This window comes from Quercus suber, unplaced genomic scaffold (genome assembly GCF_002906115.3).
Source record: "Quercus suber isolate HL8 unplaced genomic scaffold, Cork oak 2.0 scaffold_328, whole genome shotgun sequence".
In the NCBI taxonomy this organism is placed as follows: domain Eukaryota; kingdom Viridiplantae; phylum Streptophyta; class Magnoliopsida; order Fagales; family Fagaceae; genus Quercus; species Quercus suber.
The window spans coordinates 35827-56227 of NW_027069781.1; the positions used below are offsets into that span (position 1 = coordinate 35827).

The 20401-nt window shown below is 37.8% G+C and overlaps 1 protein-coding gene across 1 annotated transcript in view; it reads right to left on the reverse strand.

Moving 5' to 3' along the window:
- The window catches only part of LOC112011287 (uncharacterized), a 29935-nt gene extending 14734 nt beyond the window's left edge, over positions 1 to 15201 (reverse strand). Inside the window, exons 1-15 of the mRNA XM_024043692.2 lie at positions 15072 to 15201; positions 13921 to 14051; positions 12784 to 12843; positions 12545 to 12614; positions 12380 to 12444; positions 12238 to 12299; positions 12031 to 12154; positions 11897 to 11954; positions 11538 to 11650; positions 8160 to 8237; positions 8000 to 8062; positions 7760 to 7855; positions 7555 to 7664; positions 5550 to 5739; positions 5104 to 5218 (exon numbers count right to left, since the gene is read on the reverse strand). Of these exons, the coding sequence (XP_023899460.2) occupies positions 5104 to 5218; positions 5550 to 5739; positions 7555 to 7664; positions 7760 to 7855; positions 8000 to 8062; positions 8160 to 8237; positions 11538 to 11650; positions 11897 to 11954; positions 12031 to 12154; positions 12238 to 12299; positions 12380 to 12444; positions 12545 to 12614; positions 12784 to 12843; positions 13921 to 13992 (1276 nt within the window). The 5' untranslated portion in view covers positions 13993 to 14051; positions 15072 to 15201. The remainder of the gene's footprint in view (positions 1 to 5103; positions 5219 to 5549; positions 5740 to 7554; positions 7665 to 7759; positions 7856 to 7999; positions 8063 to 8159; positions 8238 to 11537; positions 11651 to 11896; positions 11955 to 12030; positions 12155 to 12237; positions 12300 to 12379; positions 12445 to 12544; positions 12615 to 12783; positions 12844 to 13920; positions 14052 to 15071) is intronic.
- Positions 15202 to 20401: the final 5200 nt, after the last annotated feature.

The following is a 20401-nucleotide window of genomic DNA, read 5'->3' on the forward strand; positions in this document are numbered from 1 at the left end:
AAAAATGTTAGCCAATGCTTGAATGTTACTGACCTCCCCAATAAGGACAATCTCACTTTTCCCCACATTCACCTTCAAACCAGTAAAAACTTAAAAACAAGTCAAAGCTAGCTTAATGGAAAGCAATTGCTCCCTAGAAGCATCACAGAAAAGAATGGTATTATCAGCAAATTATAGATGGGAAGTACAAATACCAGTAGTATTAATAGGTCCCACATGAAAACCCTGAATGAGACCACCTTCCTCAGTTTTCTTTAGAATCCGACTTAAAACCTCCATGATCAAAAGGAAGAGAAGACGAGACAACAGATCACCTTGTCTTAGACCTTGAGAGTTACCAAAGAAACCAGCAGGAGATCCATTAACCAAAACTGAGAAGTGGACAGCAGTGACACAAGCCTTTAACCATCTCCTCCATCAAACCCCAAAACCCATCCTCTCCAATAGATAGAACAAAGTGTCTCAATTCACATGATCATAGGCTTTTCTAATGTCTAACTTACACACCACCCGTAGAGTACGACGCTTCAGTCTACTATCTAGACAATCATTAGCAATAAGCACTAAATCCAAAATCTATCTACCATCAACAAAAGAATTTTGCAACTCTGAAATGAGTTTGTCCAACACCATCCTCAACCTGTTAGCCAACACCTTAGATAACAACTTATACACACTGCCCACTAAGCTGATAGGCCGAAAATCTTTAACATTCAATGCATTATTTTTCTTGGGAATCAAAGATAGGAAAGAAGAATTTAGAGACCGTTCAAACTCTAAGCTCCTATGAAAATGATCAAAGGTCATAACATCCTTTTCCACTACACTCCAACATTTATGAAAAAAGGTCATAGTGAAGCCGTCAAGACCTGGGGCTTTATCACCTTCCATCTCTTGGAGGACCTATACCACCTCCTCCTTAGAAAAATCCCTCTCAAGAGAAAGCCACTCATCCTCCTCAATACTAGCAAACTCCAAACCATCCATAGTAGGACGCGATATATCTGACTCCGTGTACAAGCCCTGAAAAAATGAACCACCTTAGAACACACCTCTTCCTCATCCTCATAAAGGACACCACCCACCTCTATACCTCTAATATGATTAGTTCTTCAATGGGAATTTGCTACACGGTGAAAGAAACAAATATTATTGTCACCCTCCTTTACAAACAATACCCGAGACTTTTGTCTCCAAGAAATCTCCTTCAAAGAAGCTAAATGTGCAATATCACCTTTAATATGAGTACGACGAGTTTGTTCCTCGTGCGAAAGACCCAACGAGTTCTCTCTAGCATCCAAACCCAACAATTCAGATAAAAGGCTTTTCTTCCTAAATGCCAAATCCCTAAATTCCTCCTTATTCCACTTTTTCAAATCATTTTTAAGAGCTTTTAATTACAAACCAAAATAAAGCTCAGAGAACCCAAAAATCAATACCCAATCCATCATTGCCAAACTCTCTCCACAAAATCCTCATCTTTCAACCACATATTCTCAAACTTAAAAGGCATTTCGACTTTTATTGACACTACCAACTACCACCAAAAGCGGGCAATGATCAAAAACTACTCGAGAGAGTACCCTTTGAGACACATTCCCAAAATGATCTACCCAATCCACCAATGCCAAGGTCCTGTCAATTGTTGACATACAATTTGTCCCCGAATCTCTAAACCAAGTGAACAAAGCCCCTTCAAGAGGTAAATCAACAAGGCAATTAACCTCAATGAAATCCGAGAAAGCAAACATAGCCGGATTGAAAGCCTCGCAACTAAATCCCAAAATGTCTCATGTATGGCATATGAATTAGACCGCTGCCCATCAAAAGAGAAAGAAAAAGGTTTTGCATCAATACGAAACAACCTCTTACCTCTTACCGCCCCCATGATCAGAGGATCGAGATGTAGGAGAGATATTTTGTGAGGTTTCTATGGTGGGAATATTTGGTATGGCTAGTGGTGCAAGTACAAGGTTAGACTATCTAGGCAAAGCATGGTTGGGCCCCTAAGGAGGTGGGAATGGAGTAGGCAATGTTGGAGGAAGGGGATAAGCATATGGGAAAAACCCATACAGTGGAGGAAAGCAAAAAGGAAGAGGAGACAGAGGAGGAATGTGTAAAGGTGGTAAAAAGGGGAAAAAAGATGGTGGTAGTTGGGGGCAAGGGTGAGGGTGGGTTGAAGGAGGGGGGTGGGGAGGAGTAGGCATCAGAGCATCCCAAGGAATCTAGGGTACCCTGTTTCAGGTAACCAAAGAGATTCCCCTTTTCATATGATTGTGATGTGATGTGATTGTATTCCTATGCATGTTGCTCACTTCCTCTAGAATACCTAAAATTTTGGATCCAGTGAAATCACAAATTTTAGCTAGTCAATACCTCCCTTGTTAAGTTTTTGGTAGACTTAGATAGGCCACATTATCTAACTCTAGTACCGATGCATTACATAAATTTGTCTTTGCCACTTCTATGGGGAGTAATAGAGGTGGTCATGGAGGTTGAGGCTATGGGGGTCAAGGTCGTGGAGGTCGTGACCAAGGGGGAGGGGGTCGTGGTAGAGGATGTGGCCTTCGTAAGTGCATTTATTATTATGGTGAGATTCATACAGTAGACTTTTGTTGGGAGTTGTATGGTACACCCTTGGCTCACCAAGCTAGTATTCAAGTTGAGGAACCGCCTTTACAGTCACTTCTACCAACATCCAGAGTAGTCTCTATTCCTAAGCAAGAGTACAATCGTCTCCTGTCTATGCATTCTAACTCTGTTTGGTTTGGTTTGGTTTGGTTTTACAATTACTTTGGCTCAACAAGGTACTTCCATTGCTTGTCTTGCCACTCTAAACCCTTTTGGTCATTGACACAAGTGCAACTAATCATATGACTATACTCTAACCTTGAGCACTCTAGTAGTCTTCCCAATCTTACTTTGACAGATGGCTCAGCTACTACAGTTTCTAGTTTGGGCATTGTGGACCACTTATTACTTCATTGTGAGAAGGCTCATCAATTGTGGAGTTTTGTTTTTAAATCTTTTGGGATTTTGTGGGTCCTACCAAAAAAATTCCAAATCTACTTTTTGGATGGTGGAATTGGTTGGAAAAGCACTGGTCTAACATTTGGAATTTAGTTCTATTGTACTTATTATGGTCTCTTTGGAAGGAATGCAATTAGTGGACTTTTGAGGATTTGGATAGTTTCGAAGATCAGTTGCTTGCTTTCCTTAGTGGTTCACTATTCGACTAGTCTCGGGCTTGGGGACTCACAGCTGGTGATTCTCTCCCTTCTTTCCTTTGTTCTTTCCTCTTTTGTAATTAATTTTTTTCTTTTTTCTTTTTTTTTCTTTGCTTTCTTTTCTTTTTGTTTTCCTTTGTAATTTTTGGCTTGCTTTATGCTTTTTTTTTTTTTTTTTAAAAAAAAAAAAAAATCATTTTAATCTTTTGTCAATTAGCATGCTTACTAAACTTTTGAATTGCACTACCATTTTTTTTTATGTTTTTATCCACTCATTGTATCTTTCAAGATCTCATGGGAAAACTACCGCTGACTTTCGTTGGGTGTATACTGTGAAGTACTTGCCAGATGGTTCTATTGAGCCTTTAAAGGCTCACTTGGTTGCCAAAGGGTATACCTAGACATATGGTGTCAACTATGCAAAGATATTCTCACCTATTGCTAAAATTTCTTCTGTCAGAATTTTGATCTCGGCTGCTAACTGTTTCAGTTAGACTTTAAAAATTCCTTCTTGAATGGCGATTTTAAAGAAGAGGTGTATATGGACCCACCACCTTGGTTTGTTGCCCAAAGGGAGTCTGGAAACGTGTGCCAGTTGCATAAGGCCAACTGTGGCCGTAAACAATCTCTCAAAGCTTGGTTTGGTAAATTCAGTGAAGTAGTGTTATAGTTTGGATTGCAACATTGCCATTTTGATCACTTTGTGTTTTCTCATACATCTGCAAGAGGAAAGATTTTGGAAGAAACCGGCTTGTTAGGATCTAAACTAGTGGAGACTCCTGTGGATCCTAATGTCAAACTGTGTGAAGATTAGGGAGAGCTATTATCTAATCCTGAAAGATATCCTTATTTGGTTGGTAAACTAATCATATCACAATTACTCGCTCAGATATATCATTTGCAATTAGTGTTTTGAGCAAATATATGAAAGATCCTCGCCTTCAGATTGTGAGGTATCTTAAAGCACATCCAGGTCGTGGCGTGTTGTATAAAGCTAACGGTCACCTACGGGTAGAAGCCTATACTAATATTGATTGAGCAGGATCATCGTCAGATAGAAAATCCACTATTGGGTATTGCACTTTTCTAAGAGGATACCTGATTACTTGAAAAAGTAAGAAACAAATTGTTGTTGCTAGATCTAGTGTAAAGACTTAAGTATAGAGCTATGGCACACACATCATGTGAGCTTATGTGAATTAAGTATCTACTTGAGGAATTAAAATTTGTTGTAAAGGTGCCTATGACTATGCATTGTGATAATCAAGCAGCAATTCGCATTACCTCCAATCCTGAGTTCCATGAGAAAACCAAGCATATAGAACTAGATTGTCACATTGCTTGGGAGAAAGTAGAAGATGGTGTAATTGCTACTCTATATATTTCTACAAGAGTCCAAATTGCTGATATGTTTATCAAAACTTTATGTAAGACTCGTTTGGGTTTATTATGTAACAAGCTAGAATTATATGATATACATATTCTCCAGCTTGAGGGGGAGTATTATGGATTTAAACTAGGGGAAAAACAGTAATATCACTATACTTCTTTATATATAAATAAAATTGTATGTGTTAGGGTCAAACTCATCAAACACTAAACAGTTTTACTTTAACAACAGTTAACACTTTCACTTTAACAGCAGTTACTTTTGTCCAACGGGTAAGTAACATATCTTCTAATTACCTCATCCGTGTTTGCGCTTTTACTACCATGCAAAAATGTAATTACTCTTTATTACGTAAGTTCGCAATACAATAAAGCCATTATAAAACTCAATCTGAATGAAATATGATATGTGTGATTACTCATATCACCACTTGAAATACATTTGGATACCTTGCTAAAAGAAAACAAGTGCATGAGGGATGCTTACTTTGTTGCTTAGTCCATTCTGACATTACATAAGAGAAGGAATTATCATAGCCTTCGGCTGGGATGCTGGTCAGTAAATCAATAAATTGTTCAACATTTGGGGAACTCATATGAACCTGCATTTTGAAGGGCGAAAAACTTTCAAAACTTTATCCATAAAAAATATGTAGGGGTGCCTGACTACTTGACCATGCCAACAATCAGGAAATGTTGGAGAAATTTGACAAAACCAATGTTGAATGAATTGAGCGCAAACAACCAGGAAGTTGCAGCATAGAACTTCTCTCACGCAACATTTTCCCGTGCGCTTTGAGATATACACATTTTTTTTCAAGAATACTATAAAATAAAACAATTTGCAACTTAAATAAAAAATAAAAAATAAAAAAACTTCTAAAGTTTACACTGTCATAACTTAGATGAAGTTAAAAAGTTAGAGGACATTACTAATCTGGCAAAAATAAGTAGCAATGAGCTTTTCAGTCCCACTATTTGAACAGATTGCATCCGTCTAACAAGAGCAGCAACCAGATCTCGTATATGCAGTGACATTTGTGATGGCAGATTCAATATAAGCTGCAGGATGTAACTCCCAACAAAAAGAGAACCAGAGCTTTCCAATTTGGGGTCAAGAAGTCTGCATTCAAATTGTGCAAATATCAGCATCCAGAAACCTATGTCAAAATTATAATATAATATTGATAATGGAAAACTAACAGGAATTGGATGAACAACTATAAAAGCCGCAAAATTTCATTTTAGAAAGAAGAAATATCATCCCAAAGCACACAGGAGGCAATGGGAAGACCGATTTATTATATTTATTTGATTTTATGTATCAAGGGCAGTTTTATAATTTCATAATGTTCTGGAATGGGATGTTCTAACAGTCCATTAGATCTTCTTTTGGGCTTTACTTTAGTTTGGTTATCTAGTTGGGCTTAGTAGTAAAAGCCTAAGTCCAAGTCCAAGTCTTATTAAGGTTTTAAGAAATCCTTGTTCATCTAGGATTAGGTATTAGTTTTCTATTTAAAGAGTTGTAGTACTTTCTATCGAGTTGATTAATGATGAATGTTTTTAGAATTTAAGAGCTGCATAGCTTTCTTTATGGTTTGTGTGATGCAACCTTCTCCGAGGTGTGATGCCAAGGAACCCTAGGTGTGATGCTTAAGAAGTCTAGGTGTGATTCCTTGAATTTATCTATTTTTTTTTCAATTTTACTATTCACGGATCACTGTTCACAGCACAGGAACAGCCACCCAAACCTTGATTGTTTTCCTTTGTTTCATCCCCAAACTCTACTAATCCTTGTCCCCTTTGGAAACCCTATTATCCCTCTTATTTTCTAGTCTATTCCCCACCAAAACCTAACCCTAATTCTTCAAAGCCCAAGCTATACCAGATCTTCCCCTGGTTTTCTAAACTCTAACCCTAATTCTTCAAAGCCCAAGCTATACCAGATCTGCCCCTGGTTTTCTAAACCAGATTTTGTTGTTCCCCCTTGTCCTACATCAGTTTGGTATCAGAGCAAGGATTTTGCATCATGCCTACACAATCAGGGAGATTGTTTAGGGGGAAATTGAGTGATTGTGAGCAAGATGAAGGTCGTGCATTTGATTAGGGAGATTTTGCTATGGATGACTTGGAGGAGGATGAAGTGGATACTTCTCTTTTATCTGTAGTGAGACGTATTTTAGCAGCCCCTAAAGTAGAGAAAGAGGATTGGAGGCGAACTTCAATATTTCAAATGTTGGTTCGTTGTGGAAACCAAGCAAAGAAGCTTATTATTGATAGGGGAAGTTGCATGAATGTTGTGTCATCTTCCACGATTGAACGCCTTAAGCTTCCGGTTGAACCTCATCCTCAACCGTAAAAAGTGGCAATGATGATAAGGCCTGCTTGCTAGAAAGGTCAGCATTTGGCAAAAGACATGAACTACAAATGGAAAAGGAAAGTCTATATTTCTCACTCAGCAAATAAGAAACCAAATTGAAGGATAAAAAGTAGAGACAATTCAATACATTCTTCCATGTCAATTATCAAAATCAATCAGGACCTTGTAAACTTACAATATTAACCAAAAAAAAAAAATGGATATTTCACTTGTAATTCAAATGCTCCCAAAATAAAGAACACAGAAAATCTATATCCCACAAAATGATATAAACGTAGCAGTGGTTAAATAAATAGAGCTAGTACCAAAGTTTGACTATTTTTAAGCCCCTAATCACAAGTGGTTTTAAGTAAATTATTGAACCTAGCATCACAATAATTTTTAAAAAATAAACACAAATCTCTTCATGCAAGTAATTAGTAATCAACAAAAGAATCTAGTTTCTACTAGCCCAAATTATTAGGCCAGTACAACGTTTTCAAATTTTTACTCAATTAAGTAAGAGCTTTCAAGCTTCCCAATGGGACTGTAAAACAAAGTAAACTACTAAAAACTAACCTTGAAGCAGCATCAAGTAAACTTCGCATAGTAAACCTAGAATCACCACTCCAAGTTAGCACTTCTTCTCTTCCACCAGATACAAAAGCAGCTAAACATTCTGTTGCATTCTGGTCAATATTGAGGAAGCAAAGGAGTTGTTTCAACATTTGGATACAAAACAAGCAAAAGGAAATTGAAAAGGCCTTGAAATATTTTAGATAACCTGCATCTCACTATGATCGTCACTTTGAAGGACTATCCAGATAACAGCATCAAAACAGACATCATGTACTGCTTTTACTACATCAATTGGAGCATTCTGTAAAATGCTATCACAAAGAGTAGTTAGCAAATTGTGGATACTATTATGATATAAATTTATGATTCCACATAAATTTAGAAAAGATGGAAAATCAATAGCAAAAGGAAAATAAAAGAAACCATCTTGCCAAATATAACTTGCCTTCAATAGCATAGTCACCAGATCCAATGATCCTGCTACTAATCCATCAGGCTGCTGTTGGGGCTGGTAATAACCATCATAATGCATCAGAAACACATACCTTCGTGATTGTTGTACATCCAGACATTATTCACACTGAGATAACTCTTATAAATTGTACCTTGTTTAAGATTGGTCCAATATATGGTAAAACCCGGGATGTTAGTGGATGTATGCAACCAGGAGAATTTTTTATTGCCTGGGATAAAAAATGAAATAAACAGTTAATAGAACAAAATCTTAAAATCATCAACTTTCTAAAGTTATAAACACAAAATGGCACAAGGAAAAATAAAACAGATTCCACATTATACATAAATGTTCACCACAACTCAAGTCTCAAGGGCAGTGGATGCCACCACGAACATTTGGAAAAGGTGGAAATAACAAAACAAGTTCCATTAGAACCAATATTGGATGCATCGAGCAGCACAACTGATAGAAGACCACAGCAGCAGCCATTAAGGTATATCAAGGGCATCCCACGGCTACTACTAATGCCCAACATTAATTTGGCAGGTCGGATGATGCCAAAGGTGCTTGGAAACTTGATTAGGCTTGTTAGTATATTACAAATTTTATTTTATTATGTTTTTAAAAATTGCATAATTCTAGTCAAATTTCTCGTACTTTATTTAATTTTAGGTGTTGAGCAAGAAAAAGAAGAGAAAACAGAACACCAAGCAAACAAAGAGTGGAGGAAGTGAGATTTAATCTCAAGAATCGATCGTTCCGTTCCCTCAAAGCACCTACTGTTCCTTTCCCGCCAAAGACACCATAACACACAATGTGGGACAGCCCGCCATAGGTCTATATTGCGCTGTCTACCAAATAGACCCTGCCAGGATGTAAATAAATCTGCAACACTTTGGGGCATCACCCAAATCACACCAAAAAGGCTCCAAACCATAGACTATAGCTCAAAAGCAATGGGACAATGAAGAAGAAGATGGTTTACCGATTCCCCGCTTCTTTTACACAGAAAACACCAATCCATAACGGGGACACCGGACACCCTAATTCCATAGCCTATCAGGGGTCAAAATCTTGCCTAAGGCAGCAGTCCAAGAAAAGAATGCAACTCTAGGAGGGATCTTTGAGCACCACACAGCTTTCCACGGAAAAAGGTTGTCAGGGGTCGAGAAGAGGGATAAGTAGTATTCACTAACCTTAAAGCCCTTATTCTTTGTTGACATGCAGGAAAGTTTGTCATGCCCCTCACCAATAAAGGTCATAGAGTGTATAAGCTTCCTAAAGATATCAAATTGTTTCATCTCCCAATCTTGGGGCTCTCTATAGAATCGAAGATCCCAATAAAGCCTCTAATTAGGAAAGGACATGACGTCCGCAAGAAAAGAATCCTTGTTACAACTAAAGCTGTAGAGTTCTGGAAATGCCTCCCAAAAGTACAACCCCCACACCACAAGTGATGCCAAAGTTTAATTCTATTACCATTGCCAACTTTGAAGATGGTGGATTTAAAAAATGCCGGCCAGCCTTGTCTTTTTTTTTTTTTTTTGATAAGTACCGGCCAGCCTTGTCTTATAGATCTCCAAAAACTAACACCATAAGTGATTGTCGCTTCTTTTGTACACCACCCACCCCAAATATTCCCATACTAGATCTCGATAACCCGCTGCCAAAGATGGCTCGTCTCCAAACCGTACCTCCACAGCCATTTACTAAGCAGAGCTTGGTTAAATTTTCTCAAATTTTGCACACCCAACCCACCAGACTTAAGAGGGCTACACATCTAAGCCCAATTGACCCGATTCAATTTATGAGACTCATCAATACCACCCCATAAAAAACCCCACTAGAGTTTCTCAATGCATTTTGCAATATCCACCGGGATAGGAAAGAGAGATAGGTAATAAGTAGGCAAGAGAATGCTTTTAAGTAAAGCTACCTTACCACCTTTTGATAGATACAAACGCTTCCAACTTGCTAATCTTCGCTTCAATTAACCTATATCAACTGTTGCATGTAATATTGTTTTAGTTGTAAGGTAAATTGGGTCATTTGTATTATGAAGGTGAACTTAAAAATATTACATGCGTATTAGGATTAATTTTGATTTAACTCAAAATACATAATATGAAATTTTAGTTTATATGGTAATTAGTATTAAAACCACTGATGTAAGCTGCGAATTCAACTACTGTTGAATACCTTCCATTCGACCATCACTGACCATAAATCGATGACCCATAAACCCAAATCGACCGCTGTTGACCTCATCAGACCCAAGATAAATTACGCAATAAGAAGCGCAAGACTTGTTCATTGTCCAACTGTTTCTCGACTGAAACCTGTCACCACTCGAATCTGTCACTGTTACGGGTCAGGTCCTTTATGGATTGACTAAGATGATTACATGTTGACCTTCTCAAGTGCTTTTCCTTCTGTTTGTCCCCAGATTTAATAGTGTTATTCCAATAGCAAGTGCGTCCGTATGTTGGTTTCATTTATTTCTTGAATTGGTCAATCAAGTTATGGAGTTGTGAGTTGTCGATTAAGTTGTTTGTAAAGTTTGGTTCTATTTATGATCCTCTAATTATTTGTCATCATGGAAACAAAGATAAAATTGGACCGCAATTAATTGTTTTCAACTGAATTGTTGTTAATGACCTCAATTAAATAAAATAATAGCAATTATGCTCAATTGACAAAGTCAGTAGAAGCTTTCTTTTTAGGTAAAAAAAATTCCGGTACTTGGTGTCAAATCCCCCTACCTCGATCAATCCCAAAAATATTGATTGGAGAGTTGAAGATACCCAAATTTTTAGTTTTCTAAGCTGCCATACACATTGCATCCAATCCAGAATTCAATGAAAGGACCAAGCACATTGAAGTAGAATGACACTTTGTCCAAGACAAGATTCTAAGTGAGGATATAACTACGTATGTGAACTCTAGAGATCAACTTGCAAATATCTTTACTAAGGCATCATGTAGAAGTCATCTAGAGTTGATATGTTCCGAGCTGGGCGTATATGACAAACATTCCCCAGCTTGAGGGGAAGTGTTTTTTTTTTTTTTTTTAAGTAATAAAATTATGTTAATTATTTCAGGTCACATTTTGTTGTTGATAATTCAAAGGTTGGGAGGGGGGATTTGAACCCTACTTGAAGGCAAGTGTTAGAGAATTAGGAATACATACGGTTGTACTTTCTGTTGTATACATGGAACCCTTCAAGAAAGGGCTAGGAAGTTGCTCTGAAGTTTCATAAGGGCTGAGCTGTCCCTTTCATGAATATTCCTGTCCTATTGTGTTTACCCTTTTTTATATAAGGAATGAATAGAAAGCTGAGGTAGATTTCCAGTAAAAGGAGGTGCTTATATGAATCTTTAATACATCCACTAACAGAACCTTATACCCCCAATCGGCAACAAACTGAAAGAAGTATATTAAAAACATATCAAGCACATGCAGACAAGATGCATGTAGGCATCCCGTCATACTATGACAATCATCAATAACACTCAAAATTTTTACCTCAAGAACCTCAAGTGCATCAATGCTGATAAAAGGATCTGAAATATGCAATGCCCACACATTAAGAATTATGGGAGAGATGATGGGCTCCACAGATGTTGATGTTTCACTGCCTACATGAGAAACAACAACAACAAAAAAGGGTACAGTTAACCAGAAAGAAAATGAAATTTGTTACGCCAGCCTAAAACTAGATTACCATATTTGCCATGGAATTAAGAAAACATGATACTACTCATACTTAAAATGAAAGAAATCGGTACTTAACCAGAAAGAATATGAAATTTGTTATACCAGCCTAAAATGAAATTGCCATATTCGCTATGAAATTAAAAGATTTGCCATATACTTAAACCCACCTGCCTTAATCACAGCTTGCAGTGTTTCAAGCACTAGGTGTAAGGTTTCATCAGATGCCTAAAAAGCAGCATTAGAACTAATAGTAAACGGCACTTCAACCAAATCAAACAAGGATATAATGGAGGTACATTACTTGGTTAAGAAGATCTGTAAGTGATGAAAATAAACCCATCATTTGGGATCGAATAAGTTCTTTGTTTGCTTCAGGTAGGAGCTGGGAAAGTGCCCTGCAGGCACCTACTTTAACAGGTGGGGGCCTGTGAAAAGAACACCATCACCATAGCTTAATTTCTCTCTCTCTCAATAATTTACATATTAAAAGGGAGGTCTGAATGCTTACACATCCATGCCAATTGCCTTGATAGCAGCGTACAGGATGTGCTCAAGAACTCCATGGCCAATCTATACGAGATCATAAATTTCATAGGAATATTCTAGAATACATGAGCTTCAAAAAGGGAAGGAACTATTTTAATATTTACCAGAGGGGAGAACTTAGCAACTGATGTAAATATACGGGCATAAAGAAAGGGATATTCATGTACCCCTGCACAACAGAACAATAACAACTAATTGTGTTCACTGATGCACAATTTGAATCCAGTACTGAAAGAGGGAGAAGAGGCAGGAGGAGACAGAGAGTTCACCAATTCCAATGTCTTCAGTGACTATTTGCTCCACAAGCTTCCCAACATCAACTCTGCTCGGTCCTGATACCTGACAAGTATATTAAATAAATATATCAATAAAATATATGAAGCAGATCCCACCAAGAAAAAAGAATCATATTATCAAAAGTGAAAGACGGTAGTAGCTACACACATTAGAACCCAACCACATTACAAAACCTAGCTTATGTTAGAGGTATAAAGTAAAAGGCACAAACCTCTAAATCAACCAATTGTTCTGAAAGAGATGCTAATGCAAATAGAGTAGCTTCCCTCGTCTGAGCAATATACCAAGCAAAATTGAGTTAAAGAGAGAAGGCTAAAATTAACACATTAAAATATAATACATACATATACATATAAATACATACACAGATTTATATGGCTATAATTGCTAGTATTTATTTGGGATACCCTGTGTTAGGCCAAAGTCAGAGTAATATCATGTGGAAAGCCATAGCTTCATCCCTCATGTAGGGTATTTGAAATGAGAGGAACACTGGGATGTTTGAAGGAAATGAAATTCCAAATTCAGATTAAAGGTTTGCAAAAGAATAAGGCGGAGCTAATACCGCAATTTGCCTCTTTCATCAACCAGTTTGAATGGTATATATTCCCCCAAGTCTCAAATCACAAGAAGTTGGATAGCATTTTTTTTATCTTTTATTAGCATCCCCCTTTGAGAAGAGAAATAAGGGGAAGGGACTTGACAAAGGCACAAATGCAGGCGTTACCCTTTTGACCCTTTGCTGTAGTTACAGGGATTCCAAATTCATGAGCTTATATGTCTTTAAGTGTTTGGATATTTGTAATTTCAAATTTTAGTTTTATTCTTTTTGTTTTTTAAATTCTGCATACTGTTTTGAACTTGGCAGTTGGACTATACCATTTTATCTTTATAATGAAATATTCAAAAGTTCTCTAAAGTCCATAAGTATTACAAGAGAATACAGGTTCTGCCACTAATACCTTGGAAAACACATTCTTCCAAGAGAATCATAAGCATAATAGACTGGAAAAGACTCAATACAGCATCTATTTTAATGGAATTTAAATCTTTAAGAAGATTGCACAGAGGGGATAAAGGGCCAGTGAAATCAAGAAACCATACTCTATTAAAGCTCTGCCAACATAAGGTGGAAATAGATCCTTGGTTACTAAACTTTATTAAGCAGATCTGGTGGCAGTTTCTTAATTACTATGCAAAATCTTGATTAACGACCCAATATTGATATCAAAATAGTGCATATCGGCAAAGTCTACTTATGAATCCTACTAGAGGTCTTTGGCAATGCCCTACTACAGGATAATTTCCTAACTGTTAACATATACACAGACAAATACATTTCACTTACCCTCCACCAAACTGTGGAGCCAGAAACTTTTTTTTGTTGAGACTCCCTGAAGTGTTGTTTTGCACCATTCATGATGGCATCAATTCCTTCTCTACCATAAGCATTGACAACCTCTTCCAGTAAAAGTGCACCTGTACGAAGCAATATCTTATACAAAAAAACTTCCACGAAAGCTCATGCCATAAGGGAGCATGAAGACAATTTTATTCTAGTTTAGGTTTATTTATTTTTAGAAGTAAATTGTATTATTACCGTTATTCCATTGGATATTATTTTAGGTGTTATTTAGCCAATGAGGTTATTAGTTTCTTATTTAATGTCTTAGAGTCAAGTTTATTTTCGAAATTCAATAATTGGACTTTGGATCCAAAAAATTATAGTTAGAGTTTAGTCCTAGTAATCTATATAAATGTGTTATTGTACTTCAATGATTAAAAATTCAATTCTAATTTTCTTCAATGGCTTGGTGCAGATTCCAGTCTATCTAGGTAGGTCTTCCACCTTGCCTAGAAAGGACTCCAAGCAACCCTAAGTGTTAATTCCAAGGTTTATTTTATAATTCAATTTATTTTCCAGAAAAATCCCTTGGAAAATTTGTGCAACTTGGTTCAAAGCGTTCTTTGTTTTGTGTTATCATGTAGCTCAAAAAATAAAGTTAATAATGAGACCAAACAAATGAAAAGCTTTATGCTGTTAAAATCTACCACAAATATTGATACAACCATATGTATAGCATGACAAAAAAGACCAGCAAATAATCATATTATTAACCCTTCTGTAGAATTTTATTTATAATTTGATAGTTAAGGGAGGGGAAATTTGAATCTTGGACATCTTTGAAGTGCCAATTGAGCTACAAGGCTCTTGGCAACCTTCAGAAGATGTATATTTCCATGAGATTGTTCAAAAGAACATCATGCGTCACTTTCATGATAATTCTACATTGTCCATGATTTCAACAATTTATAATAGATTCTATAGCTTCCCAAATTTGTGTTCATCTTGTTTCCTACCCAAAATGATCACAACAGTCTTTACAAAATAATAATTAACATATCCAATTAGATCAATATATTAAAACCCTTATTTCAGTCTACACAAACTCTTATATATATATATATAGAACAATTAAATATCACAACAATTCTTACCCGAAACACGACAGCTATAAGTGACATCATCCTCATCAGCGACAAATTGGTTAGCATCCACTGACCAAGTATGTACCTAATGACAAGTTATTTGGAAAAAAAGAAAGAAAAATTCTATAAAAAGCAAACTCAAATTGAACATTTAAATATTGACTCAGATTCGATTAGATACATCTAGAAAATAGGAGATTTCATAAAAACATCTACTCCAAACTGGTAGAATATTCAAAAGTAACGGATTTTCCTCCTACTATTAATTTCATTATTATTGCTATTGGCATCTATAGAAGGGTATGATTAGCCAGTTATTTAAAATGAGACAATGAGAAAGCGAATGATTTGATTGGAAAAATCTTCATAAAATATCTATTCATTTTTTACAATAAGCGTGAAACAATGTGGGAGGAACTAGCAGAACTTATCATTGGTGGAATTTAACATGGTGTTTGGGAGGAGACTTTAATGTAATCCGCTATCCATCAAAGAGCGGTTAGGGGCTGAAAGTTATACTCATTCTAGGTATGAATTTTCTTACTTTATCTCTCTTCAAGAGTTGATGGATATCCCTTTGGAAGGGGACCTTTACACTTGGCCTAATTCTTCCTCAGCATCTTGAATAAATTTTTGATAAATAACGTAAGAATATTATTAATAATAGAAATATTGCCAAACCGAGTACATTGGAGATGTACTATGGAGGCACAAATCAGGAAACAAAAGAACAACGGTTAAGAAAAAAAGAAAATGAAGAACAAGAAAATGAGAAAAATGAGATAAAACCACACTCCATTCAAAGAGAGTGTAAGAAAAAAGTCTTAATCTCCAGCAAAGAATGTTCACAACCCTCAAAGCTTCTAGCATTCCTTTCACGCCAAATGCACCAAATCAAGCAATGAGGCACTAATCTCCAAACATCAATGTGACGATGTCACACAAACTGTCCTTGCCAAGCCTCAAACAACTCAAGAACAATATGAGGCATAACCCATTGAATACCAAACAAGCAGAAAACCAAGGACCACAATTCCCAGGCTATGGAGCAATGAAGTAGAAGATGATCCACCGACTCCCCATACCTGTTGCACATCTAGCACCATTCAAGCACTATCACTCTTCTTTTACAAAGGTTGTCTGTTGTTAAGATCTTACCTAAGGAAGCAGACCAAGAAAAGAAAGCCACCCTTGAAGGAACTTTCGATTGCCATATCATTCTCCATGGAAAGGAAACAAGAGTAGGAGGGTAGAAGGAGCTATAATAACCTCTAACCTCAAAACCTCTATTCCTTGCAAATTTCCAACAAACCTTGTCTGGGCCAAACCCCCGCACTGTCGAAGAATAGACCAACCTCATAAACCAGTCAAAAGCTTCATCTTCCCAATCTTGCGGTTGACAACGAAATTGCACATTCCAGTAAAACCTCCCAGTAAACCAACTCATAACTTCAGCCACTGAGGAATCCTTTGACCTATTAAGACAATAAAGCTCCGGAACAATCTCTTGGAGAGGACAATCCCCACACCACACATGCTTCCAAAATTTCACTCTAGTACCATCCCCCACATCATAAACAAGGAATTTAGAGAAATTCAACCAACCGCTTCTAATGTATCTCTACAAGCTAACCCCGTAAGGACTTGTCACCTTTTTCGTACACCAACCACCCTAAATGTTCCCATATTTTGCCTCTATAACCCTCCTCCATAAAGCATCAGGCTCCATGTCATACCTCCACAACCATTTTCCTAGCAAGGCAGAATTAAAGTTCCCCAACCGTCTTATACCCAACCCCCCAACCTGCAAAGGCCTACATACCTTATCCCAATTAACTAAATGTATTTTAGGTTCACCACCAATCTCATTCCACAAAAATCTCTCTGTAATTTCTCCATACGCTTTGCCACCTTACCCGGTAAAGGAAAAAGGGAAAGAAAGTATGTAAGTAAAGACGAGAGTGAGCTTTTAATGAGTGTCACCTTACCCCTTTTAGATAGATACATTATCTTCCAACCTACTAATCTCCTCTCCATTCTCTCTAGAATAGGATTCCAAACATATAAATCCTTAAATTTTGCACCTAATGGAAGGCCCAAATATTTCAAGGGCAAAGAAGACTGCCCACACCCCAACAAACCCACCAAAGCCTCCAAATTATGTACCCCACCAACAGGTACTAGTTCATATTTCCCCAAATTAATATGAAGTCCTAACACCTCCTCAAATCTAGCAAGAATCGCCCTCAAATTTGCAATCTAAGAAGGTTCAGCATCACAAAAAATCAGAGTGTCATCTGCAAATAAAAGGTGAGACACCATCACTGATGAACCGGCCGTATTACCCACAGAAAAGCCTGAGAATTGCCCGGCAGAGGCAGCCACATCCAACATATGACCTAATGCCTCCATCACAATATCAAACAACAAAAGAGATAAAGGATCCCCTTGCCGAAACCCCCTAGAACTTCCAAAGAAATCAGATGGGCTACCATTAATCAGAATGGAAAACGTTACAATTGAAATGCAATACCTTATCCATTTTCTCCATTTCTCTGAGAAACCACAACGCTGAAGCATATACATTAAAAAATCCAAACTCACATGATCATAGTATCATACGCCTTCTCCACATCCAATTTACACAACACACCTGGAACTCCTGACTTCAATCTACTATCAATACATTCAGAAGCAATCAAGACAGAATCCAAAATCTGTCTACCTTTCACAAAAGCATTTTGTGAATCCGAAATAAGCCCATGCACCACCCTACGAAGCCGATTAGCTAACACCTTAGAAATAATCTTATAAATCCCACCAACTAAGCTAATAGGCCAAAAGTCCTTGACCTCCACAGCATCCACTTCTTGGGAATAAGAGCAAGGAACGAAGTATTAAGACTCTTCTCAAACACCGCCTGAGTATGGAAATTGTGAAATACAGCCATAATTTCTGTTTTCAAAACACCCCAACATGACTGGAAGAATGCCATTGAAAAGCCATCCGGGCCAGGTGCCTTGTCATCATTAAAGTCAGTGATCACCCCAAATACCTCTTCTTCCTCAAAAGGCCTATCTAGCCAACTTGCATCTTCCACCGAAATACTATAAAAATCCACATCACCTAAGACAGGTCTATGAGCTACCTCCTCCAAATAAAGCTACCTATAAAACTGAGAGATACAATCTGTTATAGCAGCCGGGTCCGAAGACAACACCCCATCCACCATAAGCCTATCAATAGAATTAACCCTCCTGTAAGAGTTAGCTATGCGGTGAAAAAATTTAGTATTCCTGTCTCCTTCCCTAACACAAAGAACTCTAGATTTTTGCCTCCAACTTATTTCTTCCAACAAAGTAGCTCTTTCTAACTTATCACGAACTCTTCCCATTTCTACCCTTTCCTCCGCTGATAAACCCCAACTCTCCTCCAAATTCTCTAGAGCACTTAGGTCCTTCCACAATTTTTTAATCCGAACTTCAACATGACCAAACACCTCCACATTCCATCTTTTCAAATCATTTTTTAAAAGCTTTAATTTATTGGCCAGAATGAAACTTGGTGCACTATGAACCTGATAGGAATCCCACCAAGAGCAGACCCAATCCACAAAACCTTCATCCTTAAGCCACATATTCTCAAATCTAAACAGCATACTCCCTCTTTGAAAAGATCCACCCTCAAGGACAATTGGAAAATGATCCGAGCACAACCTAAACATCCGTTTTTGAGAAACTGTTGGAAACTTATCCTCCCAATTTGTAGAAAACAAGAATCTGTCCAGCCTTGCCTTCGAAGCAACTTCTCTAGAATTTGACCAAGTAAAAGAACCCCCTTACAAAGGCAGATCAATGAAACCCTGTTCCGAGATAAAATTGGAAAACTCCCGCATAGCCGTAGGGAAAGAATTAGACCCCAATCATTCGGAAGGGAATCCAATCACATTAAAATCCCCACCCACACACAACGGGACACTCCACTAGCTATTCAAGCCACAGAGTTCCTCCTATAAAAACCTCGTCTTAGTGTAAATTAGGACCATAAACACCAGTAAACGCCCAAACAAACTAATCTGACACACTTGTAAACTTACAAGAAACCAAAAATCTCCCCATTGCTTCCTCTATTTTATTAACTATCCGAGTGTCCCACATCACCAACACCCCACCAAAAGCTCCACAAGAACATAAGTAAGACCAGTCAACATGTTGGCCACCCCACAAGCTACAAATCACCAATCTATTAATCAACCCCATTTTGGTTTCTTAAAGACAAACCACATGTGGCCCCCATCTCCTAATCAAATTTCTAACCCTGAGTCTTTTGTCCAGCTCATTCAACCCTCTAACGTTCCAAGAAATAATCTTCGCATTCATTGATAAGGCACAACAACCCGCTCAGAGCTTGCACTCCTTGCTTTTTGTGGATCATACTCCACATTCAACAATGACAACAAATTCGTCAACTCTCGTTGACCTTTCTGGCCTGACTTGACCAACTTCATCTGATCACCCACCCTAAGTTTTTGTTTATCTTTTTTTTTGGCCTCAATGGCTAGTAACAATCCTATAATCTGCTCCTCAAAACCTTCCAGCAAAGTGCTCATAGATTTCTTGAAATCCTTTATCCTATTGGTTACCATTGCGATAGTTGACAATTATCCACACTCTCCTTACACCCAATCTCCTTCACAGGACTAGTCACCAACTCCAACGAACCTTCAATGGCCAAAGGTACCACAACTAAAGGCTCATCACCGCCCTCACAAGACCTTACCCTTTCACCAAATTCCCACAATTCACTCTTCGACCCAAAAACCACAAACGAAGACTCTACTAACCCCTCACCCTCGTCTGCCTGACTAACCCTCTGCCCTTCATTAGTACAAGATTCATTACCTAGTATACACTCTCCCTTAAAACTTGAGCAGACTAACATACTATCTGGGGAACGATACAGTGACAATGGGAGCACTAATTGCCTGCCATCATGCAATTGTAATATCCAGTCTTTAGAATTACCCCAAGACTTATCCAAATCTCCAACCAATTCCTTATAGTTGGGCCAAGTACTTGAGCTCCCTCAAAATCAGAAGTACCCGGTCCTTCCAAACCCACAAAATCGTCATCCCCATCCTCCGATGCCACTGGAGAAGACAAAGACACCATCGCCGAAACTTATAGGTCAACAAGAGTCATACCCAGTTCCAATATAGTGGCCGTTGACCCCACCGGCTCCAACGTCGACCCATTCAGATCACCGATTTGCCATATCTAAACATGGGAGGCTTGGGCCACCACCGTTGGTCCTGTTGACACAATGGGTGGCTGAGCTAG